The sequence below is a fragment of the Hydra vulgaris genome, chromosome 02, assembly GCF_038396675.1.
Source record: "Hydra vulgaris chromosome 02, alternate assembly HydraT2T_AEP".
NCBI lineage: Eukaryota > Metazoa > Cnidaria > Hydrozoa > Anthoathecata > Hydridae > Hydra > Hydra vulgaris.
Window position 1 is genome coordinate 42,467,628 of NC_088921.1, and position 15,454 is coordinate 42,483,081.

General features: G+C 27.2%; 1 protein-coding gene across 4 annotated transcripts in view; it reads right to left on the minus strand.

The window, feature by feature from the left end:
* Positions 1–14,758, minus strand: part of LOC100204204 (voltage-dependent N-type calcium channel subunit alpha-1B) — a 93,314-nt gene extending 78,556 nt beyond the window's left edge. Inside the window, exons 1-4 of one of the 4 annotated variants that reach the window (XM_065790982.1) lie at positions 14,648–14,758; positions 14,309–14,479; positions 5,199–5,303; positions 3,266–3,405 (exon numbers count right to left, since the gene is read on the minus strand). In XM_065790982.1, coding sequence (XP_065647054.1) covers positions 3,266–3,405; positions 5,199–5,303; positions 14,309–14,464 — 401 coding nt within the window. In that variant the 5' untranslated portion in view covers positions 14,465–14,479; positions 14,648–14,758. Of the gene's footprint in view, positions 1–3,265; positions 3,406–5,198; positions 5,362–14,308; positions 14,487–14,647 lie in introns of those variants that run through there. The other 3 variants (XM_065790983.1, XM_065790981.1, XM_065790984.1) reach the window with 3 other exon arrangements.
* Positions 14,759–15,454: the final 696 nt, after the last annotated feature.

Sequence of the window (15,454 nt, forward strand, 5' to 3'; positions counted from 1 at the left end):
TTGAAAATTGTCTAAAAGAGAGAGAAATCCTCACCAGAAAAACCAACTCAATAAACACTATTCTGTTTACTATTCTGCACAAGGATGAATAAGAGGAGGATTTATAAAGAATGAAATAAATAGTAAGAAGAAAATAATGAGCACAATAGAGAGAGGCTTAAACAGATGCTAATTTTGCAATCAATCTTATGTATAGTTTCCATGTGACATCAATGATAAAAGTAATAAAAGAAAATCGAAAAAGACATAAAATAGAAGACTCAGTCATTCATCAATATTTTGCACATTATTAATTTAATTAATTATTACAATTAATTAATTGATTATTAGCAATAAACAATTGAGTTTTAATTTGAGTTTAAATCTACGAGCCATTTTTAAAATTGAACCCACAAATACCATTATACAGCAGGCAGGAAAATAAGATTCAACTTATCCTCTGTTAAATATAGAGAATAGAGTTTTAAAATAAATTTAGAGAAGAGAGTTTATTGAAGAGTTTCATTGAAGAGAGTTTTAGAGGCTTCCTAATAAAGGACAAACTACTGCAGAGTTGTTAACAAGGCCAAAAGTAGCAAGGCCGAGGTTACATGTTACAAGGTTAAGGCTAAGACCAAGACTATAAGTTACAAGACCAAGGACAAGGACAAGCCCACATATTACGAGGCCAAGGCCAAGAATAAGAGTTTCAAGGCCAAAGCCTATGCAAACATTTTCAAGACAAAAGACTTAAATTTTTGACTTACATTAATAAAGTGTAAATAACACTTTTTGACTTACATTAATAATTATGTAAAATAAAGAATGATTATTTATGTAATTAATTACATAAAATAAAGAATGAAAACTTTTAATTCTTTAATTTTATTTTTAATAAAGGCCAAGGCCAAAACAATCAAGGTCAAGTCCAAATATTTCAAGGCCAAGACCAAGGTCAAAAGTTTCAAGGCCAAGGCCAAGGTCAAGGCCTAAATTTTTGGCCTTAAGGCAAGACCAAGGCCAAAGCCAAGGACTAACAACTCTGAACTATACTTCTCTTTTTGATACATTAACAAGTCAACTAATCAACTATTTTCAAAGCGTTTGGAGCAATAAGAAACTATCCTCTCATTCTTCATTAATTGTCAAGCAGATCTGCCTACTACATTTTTACCCTTAATAACATTCAAAGATAATTTTTACTCTTAATAATATTAAAAGATCATCTGGTGAAAGAATTGTCACCAGATGATCTTTCCCCACTTTTATTCAATTCTGCTTGCTTAGAAATTGTCTCATCATTCTACATTCTATTTAACAGCATAATAGAATTCCCTGATCAATGAGGCCCCAGTACAATGGATGCTAACAAATCAACTTTTGCAATATTCTTATTTAATGCAAAAGTAAATGATCTTGTTGATCTTGACAAGTTACTACTAAAGTTAATGAATATTCTACTCAGTTAGCATCCTGAACGGCAGTTTATTTGTTTCATTGCTGCCAAAGATTATAAACAAATAATCACATGACTAATTGGAAATATATTAAGGCCAGGGTAGTGTTCTAGACCCAATCTTGTTTCTTCCCTTTATTTTCCCTTGACATAAACCTTATATAATGAATTGAAATAAAATCTCCCACCTGAAATTGTTATAAAAAAATAAGCTGACAAAATCCTGACCAGCAATATCTACAATAAAGTTCCTGCCAACTAATCCTTTGTTAATGGCATCACACATTGGTTTGTGGAAAATAGAATAAAAATCAACAGTTAAAAATGTAAAGTAATTATCACTAATGCCAGGTACTCCAACATTTATACTCTACTCTTTAATGTTAAAGCATAATGAGAATCTTGATTGGGATGAGTACCATTTCTACTCAAGCAAATTAAACACACACTTTGTCCAACCATCCACAAGTCTCTAAGTCTTATGCTGTTAGTCATAAAATGAACAGTGCCTGAGGTACTATACATTCTTACTTTGTGCAGTCATAAAACAAAAAATGATGTTTAGGATTTCCACAAAAATACCTCAAACATCAATTGATACAACCAACTCAAAATGTTTCAATATTTATTTGATATTAAAGAAAAAATACACAAGATTTTAAACGCAAGATAAAACTAAAATAAATTAAAATAATAATAGTTATATTGTTTTTTTTTTTTCATAAAAATAAAATAATAATAATTTTACTTAGACTTTAAAAACTTAAAAAATCTTTCAAATATTGCTTTAAGTGGACACATATAAGCCAAATAGGTAGGAGAGAGTGGAACACCATGATACACGGGGTACCAAGAAACTTTGGTATAGTAATTGTGGAGGCATCATAAGAGTTGTGACAACCACTTTTATATGATGAAACAGTTACTACTATGTTATGTGTTGACAATGTTAAAAATTATTTGAGCTATGTTAAAAAAGTATCATTTTGAGCTATATTAAAAAAATTATATCGTTTGATACCATTAGGCCTGCATGGGGTCGAATTTTGTGTTTTATTGATGACAAAGTTATTTATTAGTTTTTAAAGTTGCTAAATTTTAAGTTATGTTGTTCAATATAACATTGTGTAAACTACAACGCATTAGATCTTTACATCAACAAAACTATTAAAAAAACAGCTGATACTAAAAATAAAGCAATTGTTTTCTATTAGCAAGTATGAGATAACTTGATATAGCATTTGTAGAGGCCCTAAAACTGTAGAATTCTACTCCATTGTGTCATAAGCAATTTTAAAAAACATTTCTTTTAATACTTACAGTCTATTTTTAAGATTATTATGTTATTATAATACTAGGAGATCTAATTTCAATACAAAGCCATTATTTAATGACAATTAAAAATGATATTTAAAACGAAATATTATCTGGATTTTTGAAATGTGATTTAGACCATTGGATGCATTATTTGGGTTATAATTATTAATTTATTTGTCTTTTAAGTAAAAATCCAACTTTTCTTTAAGTTTCATACTTTTTATTTACTTTTTAATTATCATAGTTTGCATTAAGATACAAATTTTTAATTTTACCTTGATATAAATTTCAAATTTTACTTTTAATAGTCTCAAGTTTAACCGGTTATATTTTGGTAATTAATAAATTTAATTTTGTTGGTATAAATTTATTGTACAAATTAAACCAATTGCCAAAAAAAAAAAGCATATTAAAAAAATTGTTACGAAGCAAAAATCAAAAGTGTACCATGGTGCCCCTTCTTCCCTATGAAATAACAATAAACACCAAAAAGAACAACTAAAAAAAACTTACCCAGTCACAACAACTATAAAATCCAAAATATTCCAAGCGTTTCTAAGGTAGGATCCAGGATGTAATATAAATCCTTGAGTAACAATTTTTAAAATTGCTTCGGTAATAAATATTATTAACATGTAAAGTTCTGCTTTTTCCTAAAAAAATTTCTGAATATAATATATATATATATATATATATATATATATATATATATATATATATATATATATATATATATATATATATATATATATATATATATATGTATATATATATATATAAATATATATATATATGTATATATATATATATATATATATATATATATATATATATATATATATATATATATATATATATATATCTTTTTTCTTATTTATGTATGTATGAATATTCTTTATTTTTATTATTCAATTTCTCTTAATTTTGTATTTATTTTTGTTTTATCAACTGATTTAATTAGGGATTAGCGCAGCAGAATATATCTACATTGATTTTAATAGGTAGAACATGCAGAGAGTTTACATGCATCAACTGGCTGAGTAAACTAGATCATAATGCTTATGATCTAGTCAGAAATAAGAACTCAAAGATATTCATTTAATATTAAAGATATTAGTCTACTACAAGAAACTTCATACCACATGTTATTTTCTTTGTGAGATATAGTTTACTGATAAAACCAACATAAACTTGAACAGTTTCCAAAATAAACCATAAAGATCAGTTAAGGTAGTAATGAGTAATGTCAAAAAAATATTGTATTTAAAGAAACAAGTATTTCTTCATTAAATTTTTTAATATAAAGAAAAATTTCATCAAATAGGAAACTATGTTGCTTTGTGGTAACTTCAATTATTCAATAATTACCATAACAATTAAATGACATACTGATACTAGCTTTATTGATTGCCTAGATGAAAGTAACCTTATCTGACATTAACCATAGCTTAACCTTGTTTACACTCTAAATCTGATTATCGCAAACCAGCCCAAACAATAGAGGATTAGGTTTCACTAATTAGGGAAAAATGAATCTCACATTCATGAGATTCGTTTTTCATAACTAATTAAGCACTGAAAATATCAACATTTTATGAATAATTATGATGAAACCATCTTTCACCATGTTTCAACAACCATTAAACCATTTGTAGACAAAAAAGTTAGACAGATTACAAAGTTCATCAAAGCATATATTGCTTATAGGAGGCTATGAAACCAATCTAAAAGCTGGTCATAATACCAAATTCTTATTTAAAAAACATTCATGCCTGCTAAAACCATAGTACTCTAACTAAACAAGCAAAACAAATCACAAAGAAAAATTTTTTTTTATCTCTGCTCTGTCCAACTACTACAAGAGCAAGAGTGGAGCAATGTTCACCTCAAGTTTACTACTTGGCTCTGCTAGTTTAGTTAACCAGCAAAAGTTAACATCTGCATTAAATAATTACTTTTATTCAGTCTTTGAAATAGAACTAATAGGTACACTAATGCAAAATTGCAAAGGCTGCATTACAACATAATTAGTTAAACGTAAATTGGACTTATTTCAGTCAAAATAAATTTTAAACCAGTTTTAAAGTTATTAAACTACTTATGCTTGAAAGCATTTCTTTTGCTTAACCAATTTGTCTTATCTTCAATCATTTCTCATCAACAGTTTCAGAGAAAAAAAACAAGCAAAGCAATCTCTGAGTTTAAAAGAGGTAATAAAATAAATACGAAAAACTCGCCAAAATTACTCATTTCCAGAACTTCAATACAATGAAAAATCTTGAAAAGTGTCATGCATGACACTTTTCAAAGATTTTTTTTTCATTGTATTTAAGACACGTCATAAACCACTGTAATGGTAATAACATCAAATTATTTAAACACCACAATGTGTGTGTGTTGTTTTAAAATTATCAAAAGAATGAAAATATAGATTTTAACTACCTACCAACTTTAGATTGAGCCTTGATTTATCATGCTTTGGAAGAGGGCTATTCAAAGCTAGAAGAACGCAGTTTACCCCAATAGTCGCCAGTATAAAATAATCGAAAACCTGATGGAAAAAATTCACTTCCGTATAGTAGACAGTAATTATAAAACAGTTTCTATTTATATTATTTCTAAATGTAATATACTAAAAATTGTTACCGTAAAAAAAAAAAATTCTGAGAAAAGAACGTAAATCGTTTTCCTAGAACCGTGATATCGATCAATAGTAGACACTAGATGATCGGGATCGACTCGATTTATCGACTGGTATTGGTACGATACCTTACAGTATCAAAAACATCGGTATCGAAAATCGAAAACATATCGAAAATATCGGTATTGATATTGTTTAGTACGGATAATGACCGCAGCTCGGGTTTTCACAAGACTACCTCAGTTCGGGTCTTCACGAGACTTCGTATTTTATTTTTATAAACGATGAGTAATTTTAAATAGTAAACCTATATTATAACTGAGATGTAGAGGAGAGTGGAGGCATTACAAAGTATTTCTAAAGTAACTTTTTCTTTTTTACATAATGTATGTATTGAGGATGAAACCTAAGATTGACAGCAGATTATAATAAAGTGTATATATTTTGATTTTAGAGGAACCGTAAGATAAGCAAGTAATTAACAACATATTAGCAAAAATATGTTGTTAATTACTTAAAAAACTATGTCAGTCATAAATCACTTCATCAAAATACTCAAGTGGTTTCCATAATATAATTACACAAAAATGATATGGGAGAATCGGAGATCAATTAGTTTTTTTTGTCCCACTTCATCAATCCTTTAAAAAACGGTTTTTGTGGTGTACTTTTCCAAAATGTGGTTTTTACCACATGCATGTAGACAAAGCAATGTTAGTAAATAGAGAGGGAAAAAATCTCATCATTTACATTAGATAACATTGATTAGAGACCTCTCCTAAATGGATTTTTTGAGATATCCTACATTTCCCGCATTTCATTTCTTTCTCCTATATAATTAACTCATTGTGTAGTATCGTATGATATCACATATCGCAATTTTAGTTTAATTAATTATGTGGTATCACTTCCGTAATTTAATTTCTTATCTGGAATTGTTATTTTGGTTTAACAAATTGTGTGATATTGATTCCGTATTTTAAAATCTTTTATCTGGTATCTTTCCTTTAATTATTTAATTTATTATTCCACCTCTCTTGTTTGGTTCAGATTTTGTCCGCTCGCCTAAAGACAAAACTGAATTGCTTGCTAAGAACTTTTCATCAATATCATTTCTAGATTCCACTAGTTGTGTAATCGATATAACCGACAATAACTGATATAACCGACAAACAGGTTGATTCATTGCTTGACATTTGTATCACTCCAGCTTCTTTATCTAAAGTGTTTTCCTGCTTAGACTCTACTACAGCTTGTGGCCCGGACAGCAAACCTGTTATAGTTTTGCAGAAGTATTTTCTGGAGCTGTTGTCTATACTTTGTAAAACTATTTAACAAATACTTATCAGAGTCTCGTTTTCCGACCTGGTGAAAAGCGGCATCTGTTATCCCTATTATCAAAAACTCTGGAGAGCGATCTGATTCGTCTAACTATCGTCCCATTAGTCTTCTTCCTATCATAAGCGTGATTTTTGAGTCTTTAATTAAAAACACTTAACCTGTCATCTTAAATCTAATAACTTTCTGATCATCAATATGGATTTTGATCTTCTCGTTCTACTGCTGATATGTTAAGAGCTGTAACTAATAGGTTTTATTCTGCATTAAATAGATGTGAAGTAGTTAAGACTATTGCTCTTAACATTTTTAAAGTCTTTGATAAAGGTTGGCATACTGGTCTTCTCCCTAAGCTTTCTTTTTACGGTGTATCTGTTAACATCTTTAAGATTATTTAGTCCTTCCTTTCCAATTGTAGTATAAAAATTGTCCTCGATGAACAGCACTCTTCTTCTTATTCTGTAAATTCAGGGGTTCCTCAAGGTTCTATCTTGGCCCTATACTCTTTTTAATTTACATTAACGATCTTCCAGATACTCTCACATCTAAGGTGGCATTGTTCGCTGATGATATTACCTTTTATTCTTGTCTCGATAAGAAGCCAACAATCTCTGATCGCTTGGAAGAGGCATTTGAGGTTGAAAAGGATCTCACTTCTGGTACAGCATGAGACTCTCAATGGCTAGTGAACTTTAATTCAGATAAAACTCAATTTTTTCAGACAACTATTATTGCAATAATCTAGATCTTCCTATATTTATGAACGATAATGTACTCAATGAGTTATCTACCTTTCGTGTTCTAAGATTAACTCTTACTTCTGATCCTTCTACGAAACCATATATCAAATACATTGAAAAATTGGCTCCTAAGGTTGCATCTCTTGATCGTGCTCGCCACTAAATACACCGGATTCTATTCTTTATCATTATAAATCTAAAATCTGTCCTTGTATGTAAACTGTTGCCATGTCTGGAGCGGATCTTCCGATGATGCTTTAACGATGATTTAACTGTGACTGCTCCTAAGTGCTCCAAAAACCCTTATTCGTCTAGTTTTTTTCTCAAGCATCAACTAAAAAGCAATTTTACTTTTAAAGTAAAATTGCTTAAAGTATTTAGAGGAGTATTGTTAGTAATAAGTTCAAAAAGTAGTTGTTTTTTTTTTTGTTATTGTGACTATGCGACCGAATAATACCAGACGATTTTTTTTTTAATATTAGTATCGAACCAATATTGATGGTACCGACACTAGTATATAAACAATACCAGAAGATAAGATACCATCCTTCTCGGTGTCGACTTACACGATGCCGATTATCTAGCGTCTAATCAGTTAGAGTTTTTTAACCGAATATAATATTTTTATAGTTATTAACAACTACGACCATTTATTGCACAAAAGGTTTCACAAAACTTTTGAATTCTAGAAAGAAAAAAAAAATTTTTCAAATCAAACCTAAAAGATCGTGTTTAAAAAATCAAGTAAAAATATAAAATAGAATAACAAACAAAACGTTTAAATACTTTTGTTAAAAGGTGGTAACTTAAAAACTAGTGTTTAAAACGACTAATAAATAATTTGGCTGTCGACTAAAGTCGACATATTTTAAGTTTTTGCAATAAATTTTAATAAAAATAATTGAGCAATTTATATTCGTTTTCTATTTTTTAATACCATATTATTTAAATAATAATGGAGCAAAGCAATATGAGAGAAGGGCCGCTTGGACAATGGGACAATTTATTCCCAGACCCCAATGATTTAGGGACCGCCTTAAATGCTTGCTATATATTAAAAAGTTATTACAATCATATTTATGATGTGATTGTTTTGATGAAATTTAGATTTCATTAATCTATACAATCTTCATAAAATTTATTTTGACTCAGCGCCCTAAACCAGCTTGGAGCGGCGCTGTATTAAAGTATTTATGAAAAACACTAGCATTGAGTAAACAAAAAAAAAATAGTGAAATACATAATCAAAAGTTTATTATCGGTATAAATAATGGTAACATGCTATGAATTTGATGAAACTTTAAGAGAGTAAACAAAAAACTAGGTAATAGTTATAATAGAGCATACTATTGTTATTAAATGAACAAACAAAACTAAATATTGAAAAGTTAAATCGAAGAAAAAGATATATGGATTTTAGGATTTTTAATTGACTAAATTGACTTTTAGTCGATTAGTAGGAAGTCCATAGTCAATTAAATAAACTATTTGAAGTCGACTAGTTTTGACTCTTGACTAGTCGACTTTTAGTCAATTTAATCGAAGTCGATAACAACACTATAAAAAAGAATTTGTAATGAAATTAAAAAAAACGTTGTTTTCAAACACTGTAGCGTTGAGGTCCAAAAAATTTGTCAGATTCTTTTGATCTCGGACAGCTCATCCACGGAGTTTACTTTGATAACAACTTCACAACTTCAAACGTTGGCTTTATATGGGGTTTATTCAAGGTTAGCTAAGTTTCATGACTGACTATTATTCCTCCTAGCCTGTCGCCATCATGTTGAAGAGATTCATATAGCTGTAACCTCAAGTTAAATTTTTATGTTTTAACGGAGAATCAACAAGTCTCTGAAGCAGAGTTGGGATGGTTTTAATACAAACAATGAGACGGTTGCAATTTAATCACCAGAATGTTAAGGGCATCTGTTTGGAGAAGCAGGTTCTATTGGCGCTCAAAAGAAACTTGATAGACCATAAAAAGTTAAGAAATAGTTAGGTGAAGACAAAATAAAGAATTTTGTCACTTTAAAATACCTTTTTTGCAAAAACAAAATATATAAACTACTCGTTGAATTTTAAATTATTTACATTTTTCATATTCAGATTTTTGAGAGGCGCAAAGGTTATTGTGAGCTGGTGGAGCTTGCAGTTATGTTTCTTGAAAAAAATTATACTATCAGGTAAAAAATTAACAAATTTGAAACTATTACACACGCTAGGTTTGTGGCAAAGACATTTTGATTCATGAAACTTAAGTTGCTTTACCCTAAAATCAGACAGTTTCTTCTTCTGATAAAGAAGATAAAGTAACCAACTGGATCTAATAAAGTAATCGTAGAGGTCAATAGAATGACTGACTACTTTGGCTACTATGGCTACTACCACTGCTTTCGCTCTTCTGGGTAATATGGTTTTTAACCTGCGATTTTTCTGATTCTGCAGCTTTTAAAGTAAAATGGTAAAAGTTCTTTATTTGACCCAATGGGAGGTACAAAAATATCTAAGAACGAATAGAATCAAAGCTGACTTCCTTCTGACAGCAATGTTGATAAAGCCAATGTTGATAAAGCCAACAAAAACAGACCAACTACTAGGTCTAAAATTGTATATTTTACCAGGTTCCAAGTTATTTTTTAATATTCTATGTCATAGTTTGAAAAATCCTTATGAACAAGACTATCTCAAACTTTTTGGGTACAATGAGTATGAAAGCATGTAAAATCTGTCAAAGTTGTTAACAACTCATCAAAACTTACAGTAAAACTTATTCTAGATAATTTGGAACGCGTGATGAGCAAAGAGAAGCTTAAGAATCCAAATAAAGAATTCTTGTAAAAAACAGTTAAAAAAGTAGAAAAGTGGATACAAGGGATCAGCTAAGACGACTGCTCCCTTACTATTGGCTATGAGTTGATAATTCAAATAATAATTTAAATTTTAGTTTGATACCTAGTTAGGTATAAAAATAATTTTAAAATTTATTTTTAAGGTTTACAGTTTACATTTGTAAACTGTAAACCTTAAAATTTAAAATTATTTGTTACATATTTTTTAGAGATATTTATTTTATACTAAAAATTTATATATATTTATTATATAATGGAAATGACAAAACAGATCAACAAAAAATCACTTTACAATAACCTAAACATTAATTTATCTACCGTTCTCAGTTAAAAATATGTACACTTAAATTGAAAAACATAATGTTTTTTTTGGTATAACACATAAAGAAAATCTTGATCAAAAAGTTAAATAAAATCAACATCAGATTCGCGCTAATGTCTAGAGTTTGGTCAAAAATTGCAAAAAGCGCAAATTCAAACAATTAGCGCAAAATAAAATAAAAAAATTTGAAAACAATCAAATTTGTTTTGTAAACATGACCTTTACGCCACTCTGTATAATATTTTTGCTAAATATCTAAGATAGCTAATTTTCAGACAGCAGTTTTATTACCATATGACGCTTGCTACTATAGCCAGTAGGCCTTTAGCTTATTAAGCTAGCTGTCCTCGTAGCTAAATTGCTGTTTTTATCTTTACAAATATCGATTGCTTTTCACTAACTTAAAAAAGCTAGCGATCCTTGTGACCAAATTGCTGTCTTTATCGTTATGATTATAGCTAGCTATTTGCTAGACCAATTTCCTACAGGGAGATCAATGTAATTGTAACAAATCTAAAAATACTCAAATTAGTATATAAAAGAGTATACAAGATGACTATTTTAAAAATGATTGCAAATTATTACTACCAAAAGAAAAAAAACAAGTGGCAAAATAAAGAAGCAATAAAATTCTTTTCATTTTCATTAGCTGTTGGCTTATACTATAAATAAAGGTTTTTTTTTTGTGTTTAAATCCAAAGTACAAGTGCCTTGCAAAAAAACGTTTGAGATCACTTTAAATTGATTTATATTAAAAGTTGAACTTTTGAAGTTGAAATTAAAGTATTATCTTCTACTGCTCACGAATATGAAAATTATCTGCAGCTAAACATTTCACTTTTGACGAAACAAAGTTCATTAGTTTTTGTTTAGGCTTCGCATATCTTAATGGCCACAATTACGCTGATGATTTAAAAGATGTTTTTTTAAAAATCTTTGATAAAATTTAACTACATGATAAAATAATGAGTTTAGCATCAGACGCCAGTGACGTACGCAACCATCTAAGTTATTTGATGTTTGTTTCAACATTCAACGAATAAGATGCACAAAACATGTTTTTCAATTAGTAGTTAAAGATGTCATAAATTTAGTTAAAAAAAGATGAAAAAAGAATTAGTCTTTATTGCAAAATTATTTAAAAAGTTCATAAAACTGTTACATTTTTCAAACAATTTTCTCAACTTAATGATATTCAAAAATTCCAATATCAATAACCTTATTTAAATATTAAAAAAGATTTATTTAATTTGTGTAAACTTTTAAATAAAAAGTTGAAGCTTTTGTGTGTTATATTTAGTTAATGTTCTGTAATTTAAAAACTGTAAATACGTTTAACATTTAGTATTACATATAATTTAAAAAATTACAAAAACTTAAATGTACTTACACCGATTAATTGAATCAAATTCGTGTGTTTTTTGTAAAGGATAAAAAATCACATAGATTTAATTATGAATGCAGTGAAAGTGTTTGTATATATACGCTTTCACTTTTTATTTTTATGGTAAATTTGTGAAAAATAATGAAAGTTTCTCTTAATAACAGCCGGCAAAGATTGATTTGCTGCTTAAAAAGGTCCATAAAAATATTTGCTAAGAATATTAAAAGTTATATTTTTCAACTGTAAAAATAAATCTCGGTTCCTGAAATTTGTCAACTCAAAAAAGATCCAAATTTGCTGACTGACCGAAATATAAAAATTGGTAATGGAGATGGAGGTGCAGGTGGAGATGTCACGCACCTATACTATGACTATTTTGTGGAGTCCTTACTACTATATATTGTGGAGTCCTTACTACTATATATTGATAAAACAAACTGAATAGTTAGAAAGAAAGTATACAATTTTATGTTTCTTATTTCTACTAATTTTTCTTAGTTTATTAAAACAATAAATAAATTCTCACAGTAGTCTAAATTGTGCAATTTTTAATAATTAAAGCAAAAAGTCTCAAATGGCTTTTTCTTAGGATGAGCCTCTTAATATTTTTTTTTTTTTTTTTTTTTTTTTTTTGAGAAGCTGAAAATTTAAAAGTAGTTTCTGGGTTTGTAAAAACAACTAAAAAAAAGTATACTCCCATGTTCTAAGTTTAATTTTTTGCAAATGGAGATAAAGATTTCGCTATTATTTTTATTTTTTTATTTCTTGACTCACTAGTGTCTAATATTTGACGCACGAATATTAATAAAATGATTATAAAAACATTTACACAAAATTCTTTCTAAATAAAACTTCATTATAATTAAACATTTTGATAAAGTTTATTTTCCATATATAATTTATTGTATAATTAATAATTTAATAACATTCAATGTTATCAACGCCATATATTCCAACAATGTTAGTTACATCGTTTTTGCTTTAAAGAGTTCATAAAATTGATTTTAGTTTGCTTTTTTAATGATAATATTAAAAGAAAAGCACTTAACTAAAAATAATTTGTTATTAATTTGTTAATTGTTAAAATAATTTGTAATTAATTTGTTATTAATTTGTTATTTGTTATTAATTTTGTTAATGTTATTAATTTTGTTAATGTTATTAATATTGTTATTGTTTTAATTTGTTATTGTTATTGTTTTAATTTGTTATTGTTATTGTTTTAATTTGTTATTAATTTGTTATTGTTATTGTTATTAATTGTTATTAATTTGTTATTAATTTGTTAAATAATAATTTGTTAATTGTTAACTAAAAATAATTTGTTAACTAAAAATATTTATTATTTATAAAAAAAAAATTTCTTGTCTTCTTTTTTTTTTTTTAATTTTCATAATTGACTTATTTTAAAGCAGAGAATATTTTGCCGAATGTAGATACTAAACGCAAGTAAATGCATGTATAAATGTACATATTTAAGTATTAAGTCTTCACTAAAAGGTACAAATGTTTAAATTACAAGTTACAAAGTAAAAATGGTTAGAAAAGTATAATAAAGTCTGATTATTAGATTGAATAAATACACTTGCATTTATTCAATCATTATTCTAACTTAATTATAAAAGAATATTTTCTTTTTTTATGTCAAAAAATATTGGGCAACATTTTTTCTAATATTTGTTAACATTACACCAATTAACGAAGTAAGCTCATAAAATAATATGTTTTATTAACATTACACCAAGTAACCTCAAAACTGCAGGATAACCTCAATATAACAAAAGTTATTTTTAAAGCATAATCTCGGTATATAAAATGTTACTGTTAACAGTTCACAGTATTTTACATGAAAATGATTCCTCTCAGTCGCCATCATCAAGTCGCCAACATTAGATACTAGTCTTTTAAAAAGCTGAAATTTTACTGAAATTTAATAAATTAGCTGAAATTTTACTGGGATAAATAAATTAGCTGAAATTTTACTGGGATAAATAAATTAGCTGAAATTTTACTGGGATAAATTTAATAATACTACTGAATTCAGGATTTAAATTAAAAAATGTATCTAGACGGAGTTTTTCACAGAACGCAATAAGCACTTACGTTAAACAGAAAAAACAAGTGTATCTAAAAGAAACAACGAGCAAAAAATGTAGGGTATTGGAAAAAAAAACTTATTTGCGGTATTTATAAAAAGACTTATCAAGAAATATTATATAAAGTTATAACTTATAAAATTAAAAAATTTCTTTTATGAACTTACAAAACAAAAAACAGTGTACCTTTGAATCACTTATTGTTCTACACCAACGACGAAATGGGTTTGTTTCACTAAAGATGAAAAGGCTGCTATATTTTTTTCTTTCGGGTCCAGATAATTTCTGCAAAGACGAAGCTCTTGATTGTGACATCAAATATTGTATATTTCGCTCTTCCATTTTAAATAATATTTTCTGATTAGAATAACAATATATATCAATACATGCATATGAATAAATGGTTTGTATGAAATGAAATATATATATATATATATATATATATATATATATATATATATATATATATATATATATATATATATATATATATATATATATATATATATATATATATATATTTACCTTTTCATATAGTTAAAATTTTGTTTTACTTTTAATTTGTTATTATTCTTTTTTTTTTCATAGTAAATTTTCGTTTCTGTTTTATTCTCTGATTTAAAAACAGAACTTTTTCACTTTTCATAATCCTTTCAGATTTCATTTTACAATCTTTTATTTAATATTCTAATGCTATAGAAGATAAACTCATAATGATTCTATAGAAAATATTTTTTTAGAAGAAAAACATTTTTTGCGATCCAATAAGATTTTAAAATTGAGTTTCAAAGGTCACATGGTTTAATTGTACAGAACAAAACCTATTTTGGCATATGTTTGAAACTCCATTTTCGTTAAATTTTTAAAGATAAGTACAGATGAATTTTTTCATTTTATTACTTCCTTAAAACATCTATAAGAAGAGTTAATTTAAAAAAAGTTGGAGTAAATAATGTTTTTTTTAATATCAGACTTTTATAATTAGGTTCAACACTTATTATTATTTATAAATGAAGGTGTCTTCATTTCAGATTAAATGAAAATCTAAAGGGCTCTATAACACAGTTTAAAAAAATATTTAATACTTGAAAAATGCTCTTTAACTTTCAAATAAAATTTTCTTGTCTTTTAAAGTTTATGACCTTTCACATTTATGACTAGATTCTTAACATTTTCACATTATATATTTCGCATGAATTATTAGAAGATCTAATGACTATTATCCGATTCAACTGTTTGGCTAAGTCCGATAAATAATCTGATTCAACCGTAGATTTAAGCCCGATTTGAGTGTAATTGATAATTCATTGACAAGTTAAAATACCAAAAAAA